This window comes from Protopterus annectens, chromosome 4.part0 (genome assembly GCF_019279795.1).
Source record: "Protopterus annectens isolate FY-2018-M chromosome 4.part0, PAN1.0, whole genome shotgun sequence".
NCBI lineage: Eukaryota > Metazoa > Chordata > Ceratodontiformes > Protopteridae > Protopterus > Protopterus annectens.
The window spans coordinates 1,426,118,749-1,426,143,383 of NC_056733.1; the positions used below are offsets into that span (position 1 = coordinate 1,426,118,749).

A 24,635-nucleotide genomic window follows, 5' to 3' on the forward strand; every position below is an offset into this window, starting at 1 on the left:
TTCCTTGCAGTCAGCCTGGTGAAGGTTGCCAGTTTTCTGAAGTAATGAGTTAGTTGCCCTTGTTTCTCTGGCGTGAGGTAGGCCATCTGGGTGTTTGTATTCAAGCTGGCACCCAGGAAAATTATTGTTTGAGAGGGTATTAGTCTTGATTTCTTTTTGTTGACTGTGTATCCCAGAGAATTCAACAACATTATTACAAACGCCAGGTGTTTCAGAAGTATGTGTTTGCTGTCCGCTTGGATCAGGCAGTCATCCAAATATGGGTATATTTGTATCCCTTGAAGTCTGCAGAAGGCAATTACTGATGCCAGGCATTTCGTGAACACTCTGGGCGCAGTAGATAAGCCAAAGGGCAATGCAGAGAATTGATAATGGGTTGAACCTGCAAGAAATCTGAGGTATCTTCTGCAATCTTGTCTGATTGGGGACATGCAGATATGCCTCCTTGAGGTCCAATGTTACCAGCCAAGACTCCTTGCCCAGCATGGGAAGAAGCTGCTGTAATGTGAGAATCTTGAATTTTGGTACGAGTAAATATGTGTTTAGGATGGATAGGTCCAAAATAGGTCTCCAATCTTTGCCCTTCCTTCGTACCAGGAATAGTCTGGAATAAAAACCTTGACCCTGTTCTTGTGCAGGTACCTCTTGAATAGCTTTCATGTCCATGAGATCTGAAATTTGTTTTTGTGCCTCTGCCCTTTGATTGTGTGGCAGGTTTGGCATGCCTCTCATTTTGGAAGGGTGTGAAAGTGGAATCTGTAGCCTCTGTCTATAATGTCCAGGATCCATTTGTCTTTTGTGACAATATGCCAATTTTTCGAAAATAACACCAGTTTTCCGCCTAAAGGTGCTGCCAATTGAGCCTTGCTTGGCATGCAAAGGGGAAAGTCATTGGTTCTGCTTTCTGAATGGCTGTGAACTATCCTCACCACCTCTTGGTGTAGGTGCTTGCCATTGTCTGCCTCTAAATGATCCTTGAGATTGCCCTCTACCCCTCGGGCACCTGTATCTACCTCTTTGAGGTCTGTCCATGGCTGGAAAGGACCAATTTTTTGAAGGCCAATTTCTACTGAAACGTGGAGGTTGTACCTGTAGGAAATATTTCACTGTTTGCATTGATTTTGCCTTTTCCTCCATTTTCTTTAATACCTCCTCAGCTTTAACACCAAACAATACATCTTTTTGAAGAGGTGCATCTAGTAATTTAGCTTTGACATGATCTGGTAAGGTTTGCTCTTTGAGCCAAGCATGTCTACGTATGACTGATCCTGTAACAGCAGCTCTACATGAGGCCTCTAAAGCATCAAAACCACATTGCAAGGTATGTTTACCCACTTGCTCTGCACTATGCAACAAATTCTGCAACTCCTTCAAGTCTGGTTGTTCAGGTTGTGACATTTTGCTTTTCAACTGAGATAAAAACTGTTGATACTTTAACATATGGAACTGACAGTTTAATGCCCTCATGGTTAAGGTGGCCGAGGTGTATACCTTTTTCCCCCACCTTTCTAAAGCTCTGGAATCTCTCTCTGAAGGTAATGGATTTTTGGCAGTGGAGGCCTTAATTCCCTTGGGACCCTGTGAAATAGTTTCTGGGTCAGCCGCATGGCTTTTGTATAGGAATTGGTGTGAATCAGGAACCCGGTAATACCTGTCAGGCTTGACTGGAGCTGGAGGTAAAGAATCTGGGTTAAGGCTGGCCTCTGAATACACATCATCTAGTATGTCTAAGACAGGAGGGATAGCCAGAGGCCTGTGCTAAGGGAGCAAGAGGAAATCCCTGAGCCTTTTCTTGGAGTCTGAGTAATCTTGGCCTTCCCAGTGGAAGTGTTCCCACAAGGTATGCAAGGTTTCCCCAAAAGAGTAGTCCTCAGGGGGGGAGACAGAGTGAATGGACTCCTCTGCATCAGAATCTTCAAAAGGGGAGTATGAATGTTCCTGGTCTTCAGAATGTTCTGAAGTAATGGAGGCCTGGTCCGAGGAAGGGTATTCTTCCTCCACTCTGGGCCTTTTGTCCGAGGGGGGTTGAGAACCCCTGATAAGAGTAATCAAATCCTCAGCCATTTTGAGCATCTGCTTTTTAGGCATGGGGCCTTGAGAGGGGCCCTGTGGAGCTTGTCTCTTAGAATGCATGGCTGCTTTAGATTTAGTGAAAGCCTTAATGGAAAAAGAAGAAGAAGGCCTGAAGACACCTTGAGAGGTGGCAGGCCTGTCTAAACTCTGAGTTTCCCCGCCAAGAGTGGCTTCGGTATCTGTAGTCGGGGTGTGGGCCGAAGAGCCTGCAACCTCGGACACAGAAGACACCACTAATGAAGTGTCATCGGTAGTCAGGGGCTGCGTAGGCGCCTCGCTGAGAACCGGAGCACCAGTAGTCGGCTTTAGCGTGGTGTCGGTAGAAGTCACGGACCTCGTACATTGGTCCTTATCTTTGCGTCTTTTACTCAAAACTGGAGTCAGATTATCCGACGACATAATGTAATTAAACTTTTTGCCAAAATAGTGTTGGGCGAACTCCGCCCGACGCTTAATAGTGCGTCTGTTGAATGTAGCACAAAAACGACAGGCCGAGACGTCGTGGTCTGGGCCTAAGCAAGGAATGCAGAGGGAATGGAAATCCTTATGCGGTATTTGCTTCCCACATGAAATGCAATTATTAACTTTGTCTGACATCGGTCTGAGGCAAGAAAAGTTTCCCCAACGGGGTACTTAGCTTTCAAGAAGACTTCGGTTGAAAAATATTCGTAATCTCAGGAGCTGGCCGACCGGCACTTGCGAACTGCTTCTGCTTCGGGCACCGTGCGGCAAGAAAGACTGAAGAAAATGGCGTCGGCTGGTTCTTTTATACCCCTGTCGCACTGACGTCAGGGAAGAAGCGACGACATCCGACGCCGGACCTAGACTTTGGAATTCGGCTGACCGAGGACCCGCCTGACGGCAGGAAAACCCATCTGTTATGACTGCAGCTGTATGCACGATGAACATCACAAGGATGATGAACAAATAATCCCACACTTAGCGCTTTCACGAATATACAATGGCTTCTTCAGATATAATTCATTGGTGTATCAGGGAAGTGCTTCTGCATACATGGTCAGACTGCTGAAGTGAGCGTTGTGCAAAATAGTTAATTGTGTCATTTTGGTGCTTGTGCATATACAACACAAACTGATGGGGTTACTGGGGAAAATAATTCAGTGTGTCACAGAAAAGCTTTTGCATAACTGGAAAATCCATTTGGTCATCTGAGCGTATATTCTGATTTAGTCTATTTCTACTGAATAATATCTGGGTGGTATTACAGACATAGTTAAATATATATATAATCCAAAACAATAAGGTTTTCCAGTTACAAAATAAAACAAATAGCCAAACTGAAGTACCCAGGAAAGGACCAAGCCAGCACTAAAGAAACTCTGATATTTTTAATACAGCCAAATAGACCATAAACACACGATTACACACATTAACGCATACAGTGTAATACAAGGCGTTTTTGTCAGAATTCCAAAGACTTCATCAGATGCAGGACTGAAAACCAACACTTCATTTATATACAAGCTCACTTCCTGTTGAAATTACTAAACATTATTTTAAAAAGACATTGAATAAACTTTTGTAAGACATATGAACTTTAGACCTTAATAAAATCAGTTAAAACCACAAAAATTAATAAATAAAGCCTTAAATATGTTAAAATTAATAATTTCTCATACCTAATAATGCTTGTGTGTACAAATGTAAAAAATTCCAAATATGTTAAGAGAATTTAAAATGAATAAAAGTGAATGAACTGGTTAAGCATAAAAAAGAATAGTTGTGTAAAATCTTACCATAACCATAGATGTGCTTCTCTTCCATGTTGCAGTATTCTAGGTGTGGGATTTCCTGCCCTCAGGCAACTCATACGTCGACTTCTATACAAAAGCTTCAGCTTGGCTGCTGTAGTGCGAATGGGACGTCACACGTAGGGCCATAAACTAGGGGTCTTAAAAGTGACATCTGCACACACAATCCTCAGAACTTGAAGGTCAGCAGGCAGAGAACAAGGCCCAGCAGGAGGTGTGCCAGTTACTTACAGGTGTGACTTGATGACATACTGAAATGTAGGTAGTACAGGAAGGTATAAGACCTGGGGGGACTGGCGGGCGGGAAGGAATACTGCAACATGGAAGAGAAGGACATCTAAGGTTATGATAAGATTTTACACAACTATTCTATGTCTTTCTATTTCTATGTTGCAGTATTCTAGGTGTGGGAGCATACCACAGCTTAAGAGAATGATGGGGTGGTGGTAGATACAGAGGGTTCTACAAGATCCTGCAGGATTACCCTGGCAAATCCTGTCCTAGCTCTGGAAACTTGGTCCAATTTGTAATGCTTGGTGAAGGTGTGGATAGTGACCCAGGTGGCTGCTTTCAAAATGGATGCTGTGTCTAGTCCTTTCATGAAGGCCCTTGAGGTGGCCACAACTCTAGTGGAATGGGCCTTGATTCCCCTTGGGGGTTCCTTTCCGTGGTGAGAGTAGCAAAGAGCTTTCCTGATCCAGCATGCAATGGTTTGCTTGGAGACGGCCACCAGCATTGTATTACAGTGTATGCGTTAGTGTGTGTAATTGTGTGTTTATGGTCTATTTGGCTGTTTTAAAACTATCGGAGTTTCTTTAAGTGCTGGCTTGGCCCTTTTCTAAGTACTTCAGTTTGGTTACAGATAAATATAGTCTATGGCTGATTGTTGGCATTGCTCAACCAGGTATTTTGGGCAATATTTCTGCCTTTTTCACTTCTGTGTCTTATTGTAACCAGAGGGATGGTTTGATGAGAAGTTGTTGTTATGTACTCACCAAAACGTTCGATGTATGTAGTCCATCTCGCCTCACATTCTTACTCGTGGGTTCGGAGCCGAACCTCAGCTCCAACTTGGCCAAACTCTAGCTCGAAGTCTTCAAATGGCTCATGGCTAAGAGGTATCCCATGCTGTAATGTGCCTATCCCCAGATCTTGTTTGCTGCGAGCTCACATACACACATACAAACATGCTGAGAGGAAGAACCAACTCAACACATCAAGACGGAGTGCTGAAAACAGAGACTCGACCTCTAGGTCCTCCAGGAGGGGGTAATAAGGTGGGTGGGTTAGTAAGAATGTGAGGCGAGATGGACTACATAACTTCTTGATGTTATGTAGTCCAATCTCACCTACATTCTTACCCGTGGGACAGAGCCCCTAGCACCTAGACCTTGGGGGGCTCACTGGAAAATACTCCTGAGCACTGTGGAACCAAAGGAGGATCTTCCCCTTGATATCAGATCCAATTTGTAGTGACTAATAAAGGTGTGAGGAGATGCCCAAGTAGCTGCAGCACAAATATCATCCATAGACATTCTAGCCTGAAAGGTGGTAGAAGTAGACACTGAACGTGTAGAATGAGCCTTTACTTTAAAGGGTAATTCATTGCCATTTGAAGTATAGATGAAGGAAATGCAACTAGAAATCCATCTGGACAGAATTACTTTAGAAAATGAAGTCCCGAGTCTATTGTCTGAAAACGAGACACAGTGTTGATCAGATTTCCTAATATCTTTTGTTCTATGTAAACAGAAACGCAATTGTCTGTGGGCATCTAGCTGATGAAACTTAAATTCTGCCTTGTTAGAGAATTCAGGGAAAAACACAGGCAGCTCGATGGACTCGCTGAGGTTGACCACAGAAGCAACCTTAGGCATAAAGGAAGGATTAGGTCTTAGCGAAACCCTATCCTTGTGAAATACCAAATAAGGGGGCCAAACCGATAAAGCTTGAAGTTCAGAGATCCGCCTAGCCGTAGTGATGGCCATCTAAAAGACTGTCTTCAGACACAAAAATTTAATGTCACAGGTTGCCACGGGCTCAAAAGGAGGCGAGGTAAGCCGCTGTAACACAAAATTAAGGTCCCATGGCATTACAGGTTCAAGATTGGAGGTTGAAGTAGCATAGTCCCTTTCAGGAAAGCCCTACAAAGTCTGTGCGCCATTAGATTGGGTTCATTAGCAAACATGAAAAGTAGAAATGGCTGCCAACTGCACTTTGATAGTTGCCGCAGCTGATCCCTGGCTAAACAGTTGAGAAAGAAACTCAAACTGATGAGATAGGAGCTGTATAGGGATCATTCTGCCTTTCATGAGCCCAAATGGAGAATCTCTTCCACTTACTGGAATAAATCTTCCTAGTAGAAGGCTTGTGGGAGGAAGCAGAATATGAACCACCTCCGGTAAAAAATCATGAATCCTGACTAGGGATGGAATTGGAGCAGCCATGCTGTCAACCTGAGGGTCTGAATGCAGGGGTGGAACTGCCCTGACATACGAGTTAACAAATCTGGCTCTGGGTCCAGAATCCATGGATCTTCCATTAGATAAGGGTGAAGAAAAGGAAACCAGATCTGACGAGGCCAGTGTGGTGCAATCAGTATCATTTGCTTCCCAAGGACTGTGCTTTCTAAATAACCTTCGTTATCAGGGGAATTGGAGGGAAGGCATGGAGAAGACCAGAGGGCCAATAGTGAACTAGAGTGTCCCTGGGTGCCTCCCCTTTCGGGGGAATAAGGGTGAAGTAGCTGCTGCATTTGGCATTGAGGGGGCTGGCAAATAGATCGCAGCAAGGCTGACCTCATCTGCAGAAAATCCGTTCCGCCATTTGTTCGCTCAGGGACCACTCGAGAGGCATCAGAATAGCTCTGCTCAGCCTGTCGGTAATCACGTTGGACTTCTCCGGTATGTGTGTTGCCACTAGAAAGCACCGGGAAGATACTGCCACACTCGAAGTGCCTCTCTGCAAAGGGGATACGACCTGGTTCCTCCCTGTTTGTTCAGATACCAGACCACTGACATGTTGTCCGAGTGGATTGCAATTGTCCCATGAGGAAGAAAGATATGGAGTGCTTGCAACGCTAATAGCACCGCTCTCATCTCTAAGGCATTGATATGCAAATGGATCTCGTGTTCCTGCCACATGCCTTGGACTGTCCTGCCGAGATAATGCCCCCCAGATCTGGGAGGCATCCGTGGTCACAGTGGCAATCGGAGAAGGAAGAACGAAAGGCATACCCGGGTTGAGATTGCTGGTCTGAAGCCACCAGTGCAGATCCTGCTTGCACCTGTCTGTTATTACAATAAGATGGGAGAGCGGGAGATGCTGAAGAGACCATTGGGCAAAAAGTAGCCACTGAAGAAGCCTCATGTGTAGTCTTGCAAGAGGAACTAGCATAATTGTGGCAGCCATGGTCCCTAACAACTTGAGGACCACTTTTGCCATGACCTTCTTCAGTGCTAGTAAAGCGTAGACCTGCTGCTGTAAAACCTGAATTCTCTCTTCTGGCAGGAAAACCCTCATGAGCACCGTGTCTAATTCGGCGCCGATAAAGGTAACACGCTGCAAGGGCAACAATGCAGACTTTTCCCAATTCAAAGTAATTCCCAGACTTTGGCACAGTGCAATAGTGGTGTCCCAGGTCTGTAGCAGTAGATGCCGGGTGGTGGCAGACAAGAGTCAGTCATCCAGGTACAGAAACACTTGGAATCCCTGATGTCTCAAGTGAGCCGTTACCACTGCCATGCATTTAATGAACACCCTGGGGGCTGTGGTGAGACCAAAAGGCAGGGCGCGAAACTGAAAATGACTGACTCCCAGGCGGAAGCATAGGTGACTTCTGGATGCCCTTTCCATTTTTATATGGTAGTAAGCATCCTTGAGGTCGATGAAGCACATCCACACATCTTTCTCTAATAATGGGAGAATTGACTGTAACGTGACCATGCGGAACTTGGACTTCTCTACATGAAGGTTCAAATGGCTGAGATCCAAAATGGGTGTCAGGTCCCCTGTTCTTTTCAGCACCAAAAAGAATCTGGAGTAATTCCCTAATCCTACTTGGTCTGAGGGGATGGGCTGGATGGCTCCTTTTAACAGCAACTTTTGAACTTCTAAGGTTGTGGAATCCCTTAGACTGGGTGGAACGTCTGGGATTCTTTTGTTTGGAGGGGGATATGAAAGAAGGGGAATATGATAACCTCTGGAGATTATCTCTAATACCCACTCATCTTGGGTGATGTCTCGCCAGGCTTCTGGGTATAGAGAAATGCGACCCCTGACTGGCGCCAGAGATGCACAGTCGGGCCTCCTCTCAGTAGCGCTGGTAGGGAGAACCACGAAAGGAATTGTGGTCCCCCTGGTTACGCGGGCCTCCTCTGCCTCTAAGGCGGCATCTACCTGAATTTCCACTCCCTTCTCTGCCTCTGGAGGGGGAAATCACTCTGTGCATCGTGAAAAAACCTCTGCGACTTTCTGAACCACATTTTCCCACCTTTCTGGCCCTTGGGATAAGGTCTAGAAGGCATGGAAAAATGGACTCCCATGGCAGACACGGTTTTTCCTTCCTGCTCGCACCTAGTGAGTGTGTCCTTCACCTCGGTTCCAAATAAGGATGAACCGTCAAAGGGCGCATTGGTGAAGGTAGACTTGAAAGCCTCTGTGAAGTTGCACAGGCGCATCCAGGAGTGTCTCCTAAGAGAGACACCGGAACCCGCAGCCCTGCTTGCTCCATCGGCTGCGTAAGAGATCAGCCTCATGGAGGAGATAGTAACAGAATTTAGGGTAGACATCTGAGCAGTGACGTTCTGAGCCACAGCATCAGAAACGTTACCCTGTAGAGAATCTCCCAACTCCTTTAGGAGATCTCTCTGGAGCCGTGTAAAATGCGACAAATAGTTCAGCGACCGCAGTGTAAAGGCTGCTGAAGAGAACAGACGCTTCCCATACCTGTCCATAGCCCTGGACTCCTTGTTAGGGGGATGGACGGTAGATGAAGTTTCTGCAAGTTCCTTCTTGGTGGCTGCTGCCACCACCATGGCATCTACTGGAATGCCTTTTGTAAGAAATTCTTTATCAGGGGGAACGGACAAAAACTTGTTGGGTCTCCTTTGGATCGGTTCCACAGTGTCTGGAGTTTCCCATACCTTTTGACAAATGAGGTCCAGGAGCTCGTCAAACAGGGGAGAAACCCAAGAGGCGGAGGGTTGGGACCCAAAGGCCTTCAGGAACACCGACTCCTCAGAAGGGGCTTTGGATGGCCAGTCACCTCTCTGTCTCAGTATTCCCAAGATATCTGAAAAAGAGATATCATCAGAAGACGACTTGGGGGACCCCTCTGACTCCTCAAGGTCGGTGTCAGACGTGAGAGACTCATCTTGGGAGTCAATGTGCTTCCTCTTGCACACTCTCTTTCTGGGTGGCTCCTCAGGAAAAAATTCCAGGGAGGCCTCAGAAAGCTGGGGACCACTCATAGAGGTATCCTGAGGCCTTAGGTCTCCGCTGTCCCAAAAAAGAGGTTGATCTGATACTGATATTGGTGCTGGAGGGGGAAGAGTGTCGGTGCCGTAAGATGCAGCTCATGACCTGGCCAGCATACTCCTCATGACCTTGAAAGCTGACCCCCCCCCCCGGCTCCGAAGGTCGACTAACCACAGAAAACACCCTCGGAGTCGAGGAAGTGAGGTCCGAAGCTGATGTTGGTCCACGCTCACCCGAGCAGAAGCGCAAAGAGGAAGGCTCGGAGCCAAAGATCGACCCGAGACCTCCCACTCGGCTCCGACAGGCAAACTGTGAATCCTGGACCCCGTGGATGGCGCAGGCAGGGACGGAGCGGAGATGCCAGAAACGACCTCGAGGTGTCTGACGGAACCGACAGCTCTGGCTCCGAAGAAAGGTCCGGAGGAAGAACAGCCAAAGATGAAAGGAGGATGGGCTCCGGAGCCGACTGGACTGGAGCCGAAAGCAATTTAACCAGCACCGATAACTGGAGAAGTTTCCTCACCACTCTATTGACATCGTCATTGGAAAGGGTCCTAGAGGACATAGAGGACATGGTTGGGGATCTGGATCTCCCTACAGAGGGAGACCTAGGAGTCGGAGAAACTGGTTGAAAAACTGGAGACTGGCTCCGAACTGAAAAACCTGTCACCAGCTCCAATAAACCGGGAGCCGATGTCAACATCATCGATGCACTGTCTTCTGTCAGCCCCGAAGCCAGTGGAGCTGAAGAAGCAACTGTAGTTCTAATGATTTTCTCCAGCGGCTCCGAGGAGACTGACGGAGCTACAGAGAGTTTCTTAGAGGATTTTTTGTCCGTCTTTTTGTCTGGTTTGGAAGGAGAGGACCTGGAACTGGAAGACCTCTCCAAATCCTCTTCAAAGGAAGGTTTCAGCAATCCCCTTAATATTAGCTTGTTCTTCCTCTCTTGCAGCATGCGAGGGCTGAAAGCGTGACTGAACAAGCAGGATTCCTGTAGATGAATAGCCCCCAAGCAATACATGCATACAGAGTGCCCATCCGTCAAAGACATCTTATTACACTTGACACACTTTTTAAAACACGAAGGCCTGTGCTCTTTACAATCCTTAGACATGTTAATGACAAGAACACACACACAGGGAAAAACATCTGGGACACCTCCACCACAGTAACCAAACAGAGCGTGGGAAACTAGAGCCTCTAACTTAAACAGCCTAGAGACCGCGGGATAACCACAGGGAGGACTAGGTCCTCTAAGTTAAATGGGCCTAGCCCAGGGAATAAGGGAACCAAAAAAAACAGTCACCCAACAAAGAACCCACTAACAGGTCTGCTACATAAAAAAAAACAGGGGAGGAAAAACAGGGGAGGACTAGGTCCTCTAACTGAAACGGGCCTAGCCCGTAAACACCAAAGAAGGAAACAGGATACCAAGAAAGGTTCAACTGAACCAGTCAGAAGCAAAACACACATACTAGCTATGAAAATAGCTTTTGGAGCTACTAAGTTGAAATATAAATAGAAAAACTGTACTTGGCCACAGCCAAGAGTGAGACCACGTCCGAGCTGTACTGGAGATAGACGCATTGCAGCATGGGATACCTCTTAGCCACAAGCCAATTAAAGACTTTGAGCTAGAGTATGGCTGAGTCGGAGCCGAGGTTCGGCTCCAAATCCACGGGTAAGAATGTAGGCGAGATTGGACTACATAACATCATGAATTACTACTTTTTGGACTAATTCTTACATGGATCAACTAGATAAGTTAGACATTTCTGCTTGTAATTCTCTTTCTGATTAGACTCAGTAGTTGCCTGAATGAGATAACAGTTATTACTTGCAGATTACCAGCATGGAGCTACCATATATTTTGGGCAATATTCTTGGCTTTGTCAGTCATGTGTAGAATTTAGGTAGGAGGAAGGGCTCGGTAATATACAAGTGTTATACTATTTTTACTGAATTACTCTGGTCTTCTCCTATCAGATGATAATGGGTCTGTTGCATAACAGCTGCACAAGGCAATATAATGAATGCCTACTCAACAGGTTATGTGCAGAAATTATCACCTGTCTGAGCATGCATAATGTTGCAGTAATGCAATGCAGGTTATTATCACAAACAATAAGTGCAATTACAATACAACACTGAGTCATTAAAACATTTTAGGAAAAAACTCTCAGCAGCTGTCACTTTTATTCACATAAGTAGAAGTTATCACACTGATAAATGCACAAGCCATATTTGGGGTTTTGTCTACATGCAGTCATTTCAAGCTACCCTCCACCATTCTCTGTCATTTTTACAGTTTGTTTGATGCACAGTAAAGTCTCCATTGTGGTTATATGCTTCATATTTTGTGAACTACTGCAACTGAACATCCTATCACTGGACTGCTTTCCTGATGTGCATGGTTTCAAGGGTGCCATTTCTCATGCCTTCATTCCCTCCCCGAAAGGCCACCTGCAAAAAGAGAGTGTCTTGGTACATCTTTTTCTTTTGTGAGGTGCCCTTTCACTCTCCCTCCACTCTGGTACAGTAAAGGTATGTAGGTCAGGGCAGGAAATATTACATTACTTCTGTACTTGATCCCTGATATCCATTGCTGAATGGACACATGAAGAGAAAAGGCAGAGGTAAGGCAGCCCGCTGACACTGAAGGAGGTCATTTGGACTTGGGTTATCAGAGTTATGACATTTTTTCATATTTTTGGTAGATAACTTTGCTAAGGAACACGCAATTGTGCCTAGTGATAACCTCATTTTGAAGACAGTGTTAGTCCTTATAACATGATAAAAAAACTGCGCCTGTATGCTGTACACATATACAGATATCACAGGTTTTTAGGATTAAGGTTATGAAAATTATGAATTTTTTTCACACTGGTAAATAATTTTGCAAGACAGCATGACAATATGCTTGGTAATACCTCATTCTGAAGACAGTATCAATAGTTACAAAGTTGTTAAAGAACTGTCTGTATGCTGTACACATGTACAGATATCAAAGTTGTTTACGACTTAGGTTATGGAAAATACAATTATTTTAAATATTTTGGTAAATAGCTTTGCAAGGGAACATGTCAATGTCCCAAGTAATACCTCATTTTGAAGACGGTATTACTCCTTACAACATGGTAAAAGAACTGTGTCTGTATGCTGTACACATGCACAGGTATCACAGGTTTTTAGGACTAAAGCTATGAACATTATGACTTTTTTTCATATTTTGGTAAATAACTTTGCAAGGGAGCATGACAATGTGCTAAGTAACACCTTATTTGAAGACAGTATTAATAGTTACAAAATGGTAAAAAGAATTGTCTGTATGCTGTACACATGTACAGATATCAAAGTTTAAGGAAGTAGGTTATGGAACTTATGATTTTTTCATATTTTGGTAAACTTTGCAAGGGAGCATGTCAATGTCCCAAGTAATACCTCATTTTGAAGACAGTATTACTCCTTACAACATGGTAAAAACTGTGCCTGTATGCTGTACACATGTACAAATATCACAGGTTTTTAGGACTTAGATTATCAAAATTATGACTTTTTTCATATTTTGGTAAATAACTTTGCAAGGGAGCATGCCAATGTGCTAAGTAATACCTCTTTTTGAAGACAGCATTAATAGTTAACAAAATGGTAAAAGAACTCTGTATGCTGTACACATGTACAGATATCAAATATGTTCAGGACATGGGTTATGGAAATTATTTTCATATTTTGGTAAATAACTTTGCAAGAAGCATGTCAATGTCCCAAGTAATACCTCATTTTGAAGACAGCATTACTCAACATGGCAAAAGAACTGTGTTTGTGTGCTGTACACATGTACAGATATCACAGTTTGCTTAGTCTTGAAGATTATGAAAATTAGACATTTGTAATATGTCTCATTATTAGGCCCATATCTTTTCAAGGGAGCATGGTGCCAACACAAATGATGCATCATTCTGAAGTTGACATTGAGCCACACAACTTACACACCGATATGCAGTCTCTGTTACAGGTGATGAGATATTACGCTTTATCAATTATGAGAAATATTATATTAATCATATTTCTGTGAATATCTCCATAAAGGAGCATCGGGCAGTAATTGTTACGGCATCATTTTAAAGCTGACATTCATACAAATTAATTACAAATTGTGATTTGTTTTACCAAAAAGGTAAAAAATATGCACAATATCAGAATTACTTGGCAAATATTTAATAATGACTTAGATACGCACTATCAACATTTACTGTGTCTGCTGAACAACTTTCACATTTACATTTGTAGTCTAGCTATGAGCATTTGTTTTATGTATGGTATTACAAATGGATTATCTGAAAATGAGCTCAAGGTGGACTGTTGTTCCTATGGTGGAAGTAAGCAGGCAGCATTCTCTGAGCTGCTGCAGAGTGAATGAGTTAACACTTTTACATTTGAAACCTAATAACTATTTATGTTTCCAGAAAACCTCTAGCTTTAGACACTGTGCTTGCTTGTTGCACTGAAAAATAGTCATAAAACTCTACTTTTCAACTTATTTCCTTGAAGGTTTGCAAGTTAACTATGTGTTCCAACTATATAATCAAAACATACATTTGCACAGGTATATACATTTCTGTTCTTTTCCAACAGGGTACACAGTGGTTATATTCTTGAAGCTCAGTACACAACATACAGTTCAACACACACTTCTGCACCAGTAGTTTAATATCCACATAACATACAGTTCTCTTACATTTGTAAGACAAACCCATAGATCATATTAAATTTCGGTTTGTCACAGATGTGTGTAAGTTTAGTACCATAACAGTGCATTAAGATGAAATTACTGAAACAATATAACTTCCTCTTGCTATCTCCCTACACATAAAAGTTGTAGTTTTCTCTTTCAGAGTTGCTTCTAAAACTCAGTTGGGTAGCAATGATCTATAGGCAATACTGTTAACTTAATACTTTAACTAGCAAAAGTCAGATGAGGGCCGAAAAAAAGTGCAGTAACCATTTTACAATCTTCAGGAAGTTTTCTAGATCTTTTTACCAGTCTCCAAAAACCTGTGAACTATAAGCTACTTCTGAAATCAACTGTCCCACTTGTTCCTTGAGGGGTTGACAGCTGATCACGGGAGACTGTCATCTAGGCAGCTATAATGACTTCTTGATTTCGTTTCTATCACCACTTCCTCTCCCTCAAGCATGAGCCAGAAGTACTGGACATGCAATACCCCCCTTCTAGTTCTTTGTGTCCAACTTATCTGAACTTCGGTTTATGTCACAGCTAGGGATTTCTCTCTCTAAACTACACAGACGGGTAACCTTCAGGAATTTTGTGAAGAATCATAAATGTTTTATTTTCAGGATATCCTTTCTCTACACAGATTTCAGCAGTAGAAAAACTCAGCAAGTAATGGTCAAAGGATTTTCAAGTACATGCAGTGGTGAAGAAGACCCCCCCCCCATTATAACTGACAAAAGTAAAACATCTTGTTTCTCCCTGTTCTAAGAGGTTGTAAATGTGATTATTCATTAGACCAAGTAAATAAAGGGGAGAGCAACCATTCCCAAAAGGCAACTTCATGAATGACATTCTCCAAGACCCCAACTCCAGAAAATCCTAAGTCCCAGAATACTTTTACATACACTGGCACTACTGCGAGATCACAAACTGTCACAGATTTTCAGCTGGGTGTGTTTTGTACAATCTGACTCATCCAGTTTGCTGCTAGTAATATACAGTTTGAGCTCTCTCAGTGGATACAACGAAAGGACCTTTTCATTTCTCTTTACCCCTTTCTCACCCCAAGATGTCATTTTTTTAAGTAATTTTAGAGGTATGTGGCTTCAGGTCTTATTTCATGTTTCTTACCTTTACCCAATGTTTCACCTCACAGACTCAATTTTTTTTAACACCTTTAATTTTACAGGTAAAGGAAAGGCTTTTAGTTAATTTTAGCAGCCTTTTTTGGGGGGGGGAAACGGTTTACTTGGTCAAGATGCTGTTCTTTGTGCTCCTTTCTTGGCATTTTTTGCTCCTTGCTGTTGACCATCAGCTCTCTAAAATCTACTGGCCTATTCATTCTTCATGGGGTGGACAGCTGTTCCCAGCCCATTTGTTCTCTTTGAGGCAAGAGACAAATTGTTATCCTGGCAGCCATCAGGGCATTTCTGGATGTTTCACAGTCCCCATCCCCCCCGAGTAGGGACAAAGACTGTCACTGTGGAATGTCTGCCCGAGACACTGAAGTGGAGATGTGCCCTCTCCTTGACACTTCTCTGCAAAGGCTACCATGCAGCTTGGGCAGACACCACCCCCCCACCGAGGCCTCTTCTCAAGGGCATAGTCTACACCACTCAACTGGAATATCAGGTCACCACAGTGGAAGCAGCAACCACAACCCTTACTTCCACATCAGTGTGCTGACATAGTTTGTATGCCTTTTGCCCACCCTTTCCTGGCTCTTCCAGCTCTTTAAGCTGCTAATTTATCTTTAATAGTCTGGGTCAAAGTCTCAGAGCTTTTATCCTTCTGTACCACAGAGTCAGGGCTAGCAAGCTTTCAGTTTATCAACATTATATACAACTTACTCAGATGGTGATGGACAGGTTGAGAGATGAGATCAGACAGGAGTCCCCGTGGACTATGATGTTTGCAGATGACATTGTGATCTGTAGTAAGAGTAGGGAACAGGTGGAGGAGACCCTGGAGAGGTGGCGATATGCTCTAGAGAGAAGAGGAATTAAGGTCAGCAGGACTAAGACAGAATATGTGTGCGTGAATGAGAGGGAGGATAGAGGAATGGTGAGGAGTAGAGGTGGTGAAGGTGGATGAGTTTAAATACTTGGGATCAACTGTTCAGAGTAATGGTGAGTGTAGAAGAGAGGTGAAGAAGAGAGTACAGGCAGGATGGAGTGGGTGGAGAAGACTGTCAGGAGTGATTTGTGACAGAGTACCAGTAAGAGTGAAAGGGAAGGTCTACAAGAGGGTAGTGAGACCAGCTATGTTACATGGGTTGGAGACAGTGGCAGGAGTCAGAGCTTGACGTGGCAAAGTTGAAGATGTTAAGATTTTCACTGGGTGTGACGAGGATGGACAGGATTAGGAATAAGTATATTAGAGGGTCAGCCTAGGTTGAAAGGTTTGGAGACAAAGCCAGAGAGGCACGATTACGTTGGTTTGGACATGTGCTGAGGAGGGATGCAGACTATATTGGGAAAAAGATGCTAAGGATGAAGCTGCCAGGTAACAGGAAAAGAGGAAGGCCTAAGATAAGGTTTATGGATGTGGTGAGAGAGGACATGCAGGTGGTTGGTGTGACAGAGCAAGACGCAGAGGACAGGAAGAAATGGAAACAGTTGACCCGTTGTGGTGACTCCTAACGGGAGCAGCCGAAAGAAGAAGAAGATACAACTTACTTAGAGGATTTCTGACTTAGGAGTAAGTTAAGGGGTTGCAAGGAGTAAAGCCTTCCATTTGAGAGGTGCAGTAGGCTTGCTTCCACTTTACGCTGGGTTGCAATATCTTTTCTTTAAATCAGTCAATGAAACAGAATAATACAGCACCTCCTTTTCAACTGCCACAACCCTTTACAATGTACACAATTCTCTGAATCAAGTCATACATCATGAGGACAAGACGTACTAAGAAAATATTAAGCAGCTTTTTGTTTACCACAAGCAAACTTTCACAGGTTTTAGTGGAGAAATATCTACAAAAAAAAAAAAAAGACCACAAATTCACAATGCTAACATCTTTTTTCTCTAGTAAGAAAAATGGTAGTTTTAAACTGGCTGATTTTAACAAAATGACACCTAAATGACAGAAAAATATTTAAGAAAGCAGTCAAGCAATAAGTGGTTTTAGACAGGTGGAAATCTGAAGGCAGCACAAGAGGACACATTTTGTAACAAACGTGCTAACGTGAATCCACTGCAGCAGTAGAGTAAGAATAACATTGTTACCATAAAACTGACGACTGACAGCCTGAAAAACTATCTTGTAGACTAACTCAGACAATAAGAAACTTAAGAGAAAATAATACTGTTACAAAGGATCCCATCAAAATAATGCTACCACACTTTATAGATACACCACAGATGTGACCAGCAATCACAAGCAGCAAAAAATTCAGGCAACAGGTAGGATTGGAAATGGACAGATGTACTACAGAAATAAAAGTAATCAGTTACCCTGTCCATATATTAGTTTCATGTGTCTTCAAATATATGTAAACAATCAGTGCTATATTCAAGACACAAATATACATGAAAAGCACTCAGGCAGCAAGGTAGTACAGAGTTCAACTTTGTTGCCTCATAGCACTTCTTCCAGTTCCCAGGCTCGAGCCTCAGTTCGGATATCTTACTTGTAGAGTTTACTTGCTTTCTCTTATGCTCATGTAGCTATCAAAATCTAGTATCCTCCATAAGACAAGCGGGCAGGCATAGTCCTGTGATGAAAGGACATCCCATTTGGGAAAAGAGCTTGCCTTGTGCCCAATGCTTCTTACGAAAGGAGCATATTACTCACAGCCCTAACCAGGAGGAAAAGTGTATGGAAAATGAATGGATGGGTGGGTGGGTACTAATTACTGTGCAAGTAAATATTAAGACAAACTAATATATATATATATATATACACACACACACACACACACACACACACACACACACATCACACACATATATATTCACAAACCTAAAAATAGAGTGCAAAATTGAATTTTTTATTTTTTCTTGCGGAGAGGAAAGGTTGCTAGACAAAGAAATTATGCTCCTAATATTTCATTTTTGGAGGAAAAAAACTTGAGTGCCAACAAAGGAGATTATGTTACACATGCCCACCTTTCTGTTCTTTAGTTAGTTGCTCAGCTTGGTCCCACACTTCAATGGCATATAGAAAATTAGATGTAACTTGGACATAGCTGGCAGCCATCTGATGGATTCTCTGAGGGATTGTGACAGACGAACTGCTGCTTGATGGGTTATTTGTTGTTGAAGTGTAACTTCCTGTGTTCCCTGGAGACAACTTCGGTGAAACAGGAGAAGGCATGTTGACAGGTTTGCTGTTTCAGAAGCAAAGCAAACATACATTCATCAGTTCATGAAATGCCAATAAAACATTACTTCATTCTGCACCTGTTTACAATGAAGTCATACAGCAACTAACTGCTGTGGAAACTCGATGACAAACTACTTTGTTTAATGTACTACTTTAGACAGGGCAACATATCCATACAATACATTGCAAGCTGTATTTTAAAATATTCACAACCAAGAAAATCAGAAAACATCCTAGTAAAAACAAGTAAAAATTGAATTAGATTGAGTGTGTAAGTGAAAAAGATCATCAAAATGAAACCAGTCTGGTATCCCCTTGAATAACAATCTGTTACAGTTCAGGAGGCAATAATGTTTGCTCATTGTCAAGAAAATGTCTAAGTGAATAAATGTAAGGTTTTACAAGCATTAGGAATAATAAAGCATGACAACGTGACTATTCACCATAACTGTAAATCTTCAAGAGAGGCAACAGCAACAATGTAAACACTCAAGACTGACATAATTGTGTATTTAGTTCCAATCATATTTTAGCGACAGTGTTGATGAAGGCAGTTCATCTATAAAGGTCTGCAGTATCTTTAGGCCACTATACACAGAATGGCACCCCCCCCCCCCCCCAAAATCCAAAAAAAAAAAAAAAAAAATCCTGGTGACCATGCAAACACCCATATCAAACATATCAAAGTTATGACAAGTGGGGATTCTGGCAAAAAAAAAAAGTTTTTTTTGTACAAGCCCCTCCCGGAGACCTACTTATGAAAAATAAATAGTATTTTTTTTTCTTCAAAAGACAACTTTCTTCATCAGGATTTGAAACAAGTGTTGACTAAAGACCCAGGAGGAGTTTTTCCATGATTTCTGAAACTAGCCTTTGGTTTTCTCTTCAGGGAAAAAAAAAAAGGGGGGGGGGCGACTAAATCAAGCAGGCAAGAAAATACACTGAAGTCAAAGTGCCTTCAGAGAAGGGGTGGAAACACTATTTGAACTGCTTGCTGAGATGTCCCAGAAGACCAGGGGGTATGGTAGATGACTATGTCACACACCATCTTGCACCATCTTCTTATAGGGTAATCTTGGCCAGCAGTTCACCATAATTTGAATGAGTTTCAAACAGTAAAATCCCAAAAGAGAAAGCTGTTCAACATGGAAGACAGCATTGTTAAAATCTACTCTATCATTAGACTGGACCTCACAGCTTCTGTGTTTAAATGAAAGTTATGCTCCTACCATAACATTACATTTCAATAATGCATTTCTGTCCATTGCAGCAATGACTGGTCACCCACAGCTGTCTCTCTCTTCAGAATCTACAAGGCTTTCCAAGCTCAAACTCAGACCTTCACTTAATAACACAGATCCTCACTCCCATGATGCATTGTGCTTCCTTCTCTCTCAAGACCGAGTTTGCCTGCAAGGCTACATAAACAAAAGTTATGTACTTACCTAATATGAGAACTGTGTTGTCTCGTTTTCATCCAGTTCAAACTGTGGGTTATCAGATCCGACCTTGGCACCTTTTTAGAGGTTGTGGATCCAGGGCTCTGACCTCTCTCCTACCCATAATTACTCATATTCCCCAAAGTACCTTGGATAGAAATTTATTTCGCTATCATAACTAAAGATGGTAGCCCTTAACAAAGGCAAAGAAAGGCCTTGAAAATAGGGTAGGCAGCTGAAGCTACAGAAAAACGGTCCCTGGTGAGGTCCATCCATTCAAAAAGGCACACCAGGTAGCAATTTTGGAAGAGGGGGCTGAAGGAGAGATGCTGAACCAGATTAAAAAAAAAAGCAATGTGGATCTATCATTACGGTAAGTACATAACTCTCTTATCAGATGATGTCTGTTTTCATCCATTTCAACTTTTGGGACAGACTCCCAAGCTATCAAATGCCTGACAGGCATTAAGGAAGGATATTCCTGAAAATGGTGGAGCCAAAGAATGTACAGGATCTGGCTTGTGCATCCAGCTTGTAGTGGGATATAAAGGTGTGGAAAATTAAGCTGCTGGAGGACAAGTTTTGTCAGTGGGAATCCTGCTCATAAAGGGAGAAGTAGTAGGTATAGCCCTTGATGAATGACCTTTTGGTTTTGTGAAAGGATAGTCCCCCTACTTGCTACAGACAAAAAAAAAAAATTAAAACTATACATTCAGAAAACCAACTAGATAGTGTGACCTTAAAATACATTTCGGCCAATCTAGCTTTGGTTTGTTTGTCTTTCGACTTTTCCCAGTTAGGGGTTGCCACAGCGGAACTCCGGTCCGCTAATGATTGGCAGTAGGTGGTGCCGAGTTGCCAGCTCGACACCCAACCTTCAACGAAGGCACGCCCATTCACGCATGTCTTTCAGAACGCCACTCGAACGCGGGGAGGACATGCAGACTCCACATAGAAGGAAAGCAAATTAAAAAGACTGGTCAAATTTCCTAATATCTTTAGACCTGTGGAGACAAAAAAGGAGTCGTCAGTGAACATCTACTCTCCTTTATTAGAGAATTTTGGAAAGAACTGATAGTCTAAGGTTCCACCATAAAAATGGTCTTCAAGCAAAGGAATTTCAACATCTCCTGTAGCTGCTGGTTTAAATTGAGCCTGAGTTTCAGTCCTGCAGCATGATAGTTATGCCCCAGATCAAGAAGGTTTGCTTCATACAGGTGTTTGATATCTTTAGTGAGGTTATTTGGAGTTTGTGCCCAATGTGAAAATTGGAAAGAGCTACTAAATTTTAATGTGGAACTTTTCTCCCCAGGCCGCCACTGAAAAGTGGTTTCTGACCCAGTGGACTTTTCCTGTCAACAAATGTAAATAAAAAAAATAAAACTGGAGCCTTTTTGGAAAATATCTGACAAAAAGTCAGAGAGGGAAGGAAGAGGTGGTGGTGAAAAGTGATCTATCCTTTTTGGAAGATGCCCAAATAGAAAACCCTTTTCACTTACTGAGATGAACATTCCTGGCATTTTGCTTTTGTGAAGCTAATAAAATGTGAATCATGAAGCAGACAAGCTTGGCATCTTTAGCCACCATAACAATTGGAGGAACCATGTGGTTAGCTTCAAGGTCTTTAGATATAGGAGAGTCTGCCCAAATGGATGACTTAGGTCATCTGGATGACAATCCAACATCCAGCTCAGACGTATTAGATGAGGCCAGATGAAGAGGAACCAAACTTGCCAAGCCAAAAATGAGGATTATATGCTGGCCTTGCACCTTCTGGCTGAATACATTTCATTATCAATGGAATTGGGGGAAAGGTGGAAAGACAACCCGGGGCCAATTGTGGATTTCAGCATCCCTCTGACTGACCCTGAGGAAGGGGACTGGGGCAAAGTAACTGCCGCACTTGTTTAGATACGAAGCAAAACAACTGCATCAAAGTTGGCCCCAGTGACTGAAAGTGCAAACTGCCACTGCCTGATTGAGGGACCATTCGTGATGCAGAAGAATGGACCTGCTCAACTTGTAAACTAGAACACTGAGATCCTTGGGATGTGTTGCTAGAAAAAAAATAGTGGGTAAGACAATGCCGCACTTTTATGACTTCCCAGCATAGTGGATATGAGTGGGTTCTCTCGTTTGTTAATATACCACACTACTGCCATGTTTGTAGAACCATGGACCTCAGAACTGAAGACCAGACTGGAATAAGAAATACCAACGGAGGAGTATCTGGACCGGTATAATTGGTGCAACCGACTGCGATGGCCCAAAGAGAAACCAAGTTGGGTCTGCATCAAGAGGAATTTTTGTGTCATCCTGTTGATGTACGTTTCAGTAAGGCTTCATAACAAATGGTAGGACCTTGATGAAGAAGCCACTGATGGTGGTCTCGAAGCATACATCTCCTGTAAAAATGGAGAATGGTGCACAGAACTCACCATCTCCAGTGAAAAAGGGAGGTGACATTAATGAATTAAGGGGTTGGGAGGGTGGTCTAATGGTTAAGGTGTTTGCCTTGCAAACACAAGGTGCAGGGTTTGAATCTCACAAGGGGTAATTGGCTAGGCTTAAAATGGCTCGCAAGGGCAGTTAGCTTAGTACTAATCTATGAACCTATGAACCTATGAACAGATCTGGCAAGTGATTGAACCGAATGTCTTGCAATTTTTGGTGCCGGAGCAATGTGCACTGATGGATCTGCTGATTGTTTTCTAGGCTTCTCCAAATTCTCATCATGACCTTTTTCCCTCCCCATTTCTCTCTCTGGGACTGTTCTTATCTATGTTTTTTCTCTGTCGTAGTTTTAGGTTTTTCTGGTCTTTTTGCAGGAGAAGCCAAAGGAGTGGATTATGGAGCTCAAGACTGTGACATGGCTCCCTACTGAACAGGAATCAATCCTTTTAAAACTAGCTTGTTGTTGCCTGCTGTAAAGCCCTAGTACTTAAAGAGGCACAATCCTCACACACTGCCTCCAAACGTGCTACTCCCAGACAGTATATACAGTGGATATAAAATGTGTACACACCCGTTAAAATGACAGGTTTTTGTGATATAAAAAAATGAGACCACAATAAATCACTTCAAAAATTTTCCCATCTTTAATGTGACCTATAACAGGTTGTACAATTCATTTGAAAAACAAACAAATCTGTTAGGGGAAAAAATATATATATAAAAAAAAAACCTACAATAAGCTGGTTGCATATGTGTGCACACCCTTAAACAACTACTTTGTTGAAGCACCTTTTGATTTAATTACAGCATTCAGTCTTCTTGGGTAGGAGTCTATAAGCATGGCACATCTTGACTTGGCAATATTTGCCCACTCTTCCTTGCAAAAATGCTCCAAATCTGTCAGATTGCGAGAGCATCTCTTGTGCACAGCCCTCTTCAGGTCACCCCACAGATTTTCTATTAGATTTTGGCTTGGGCTCTGGCTGGGCCATTCCAAAACTTTTTCTTCTGGTGAAGCCATTCTTTTGTTGATTTGGATGTATGCTTGGGGTCATTGTCATGTTGAAAGGTGAAATTTCTCTTCACCTTCAGCTTTCTAGCAGAAGCCTGAAGGTTTTGGGCCAAAAGTGACTAGTATTTAAAACTGTTCATAATTCCCTCCACCTTGACTAAAGCTCTAGTTCCAGCTGAAGAAAAGCAAACCCAAAGCATGATATTGCCAACCACCATGCTTCACTTGGTGTTCTTTTGGTGATGCGAAGTGTTGTTTTTGTGCCAAATGTACCTTTTGGAATTGTGGACAGAAAGTTCAACCTTGGTTTCAGACAATCACACATTTTCCCACATACTTCTGGGAGACGATATATTGTTTTGCAAATTTTAGCCAGGCCTGGATGTTTTTCTGTGTAAGAAAACGCTTCCGTCTTGCAACCCTCCCTCATAGTTTAGGCATCTGGAGAATATGGGAGATTGTTGTCACATGTAGTACACAACCAGTACTTGCCAGAAAATTCCTGCAGCTCCTTCAGTGTTGCTGTAGGTCTCTTGGCAGCCTCCCTGAGCAGTTTTTGTCTCGTCTTTTCATCAATTTTGCAGGGATATCCAGTTCTTTGCAACATCACTGTTGTACCATATTTTCTCCACTTTTTGATGATTGTCTTCTCTGTGTTCCACTGTATATCCAATGCAATGGAAATTTTTTTGTACCCTTCTTCTGACGGATATCTTTCAACAATGAGATCCCTTTGATGCTTTGTAAGTTCTCTGTGAACCATGGTTTTTGCTGTAGCAGGCAACTGAGTAAATGTCAACTAGGCCAGCTGAATTTTATTTAAGGTTAATCAGAGTCTCTTTAATTGATGGCAGGTGTTTTCCCAAGAAGACTGAATGCTGTAATTAAATCAAAAGATGCTTCTACAAAGTATTAGTTTAAGGGTGTGCACACTTAGGCAACCAGTTTATTGTACGTTTTTTATTTTTTTAGATTTTTCCCCCTAACAGATTTGTTTGTTTTTCAATTGAATTGTACAGGTTATAGGTCACATTAAAGGTGGGAAAAATTTTGAAACGATTTACTGTGGTCTCTATTTTATACTACAAAACATGGCATTGTAACAGGGGTGTGTACACTTTTTATATCCACTGTACACAGAGAATGGGGATCCTACGACGGGATCTCATGGCTGCAGGCTGTACATGTTTTATACCATGTAACCTTGTCAGTCACACAGAAGCAGACTGTAATAATTGAAGTGGAGAATACTGTATGCACACAATGAAAGTATAGCTAGAAATCATAACCAGTAACAGATAGATCTAGAAGATACACAACAAGAAAAGGTATACAAAAAAAAGTTTGAT

The 24,635-nt window shown here is 42.6% G+C and overlaps 1 protein-coding gene across 1 annotated transcript in view; it reads right to left on the reverse strand.

The window, feature by feature from the left end:
• Nucleotides 1-24,635, reverse strand: part of AFF4 (AF4/FMR2 family member 4) — a 2,373,445-nt gene that overhangs the window by 41,002 nt on the left and 2,307,808 nt on the right. The window contains exon 20 of the mRNA XM_044069901.1: nucleotides 18,165-18,385. Within this exon, the coding sequence (XP_043925836.1) occupies nucleotides 18,165-18,385 (221 nt within the window). The remainder of the gene's footprint in view (nucleotides 1-18,164; nucleotides 18,386-24,635) is intronic.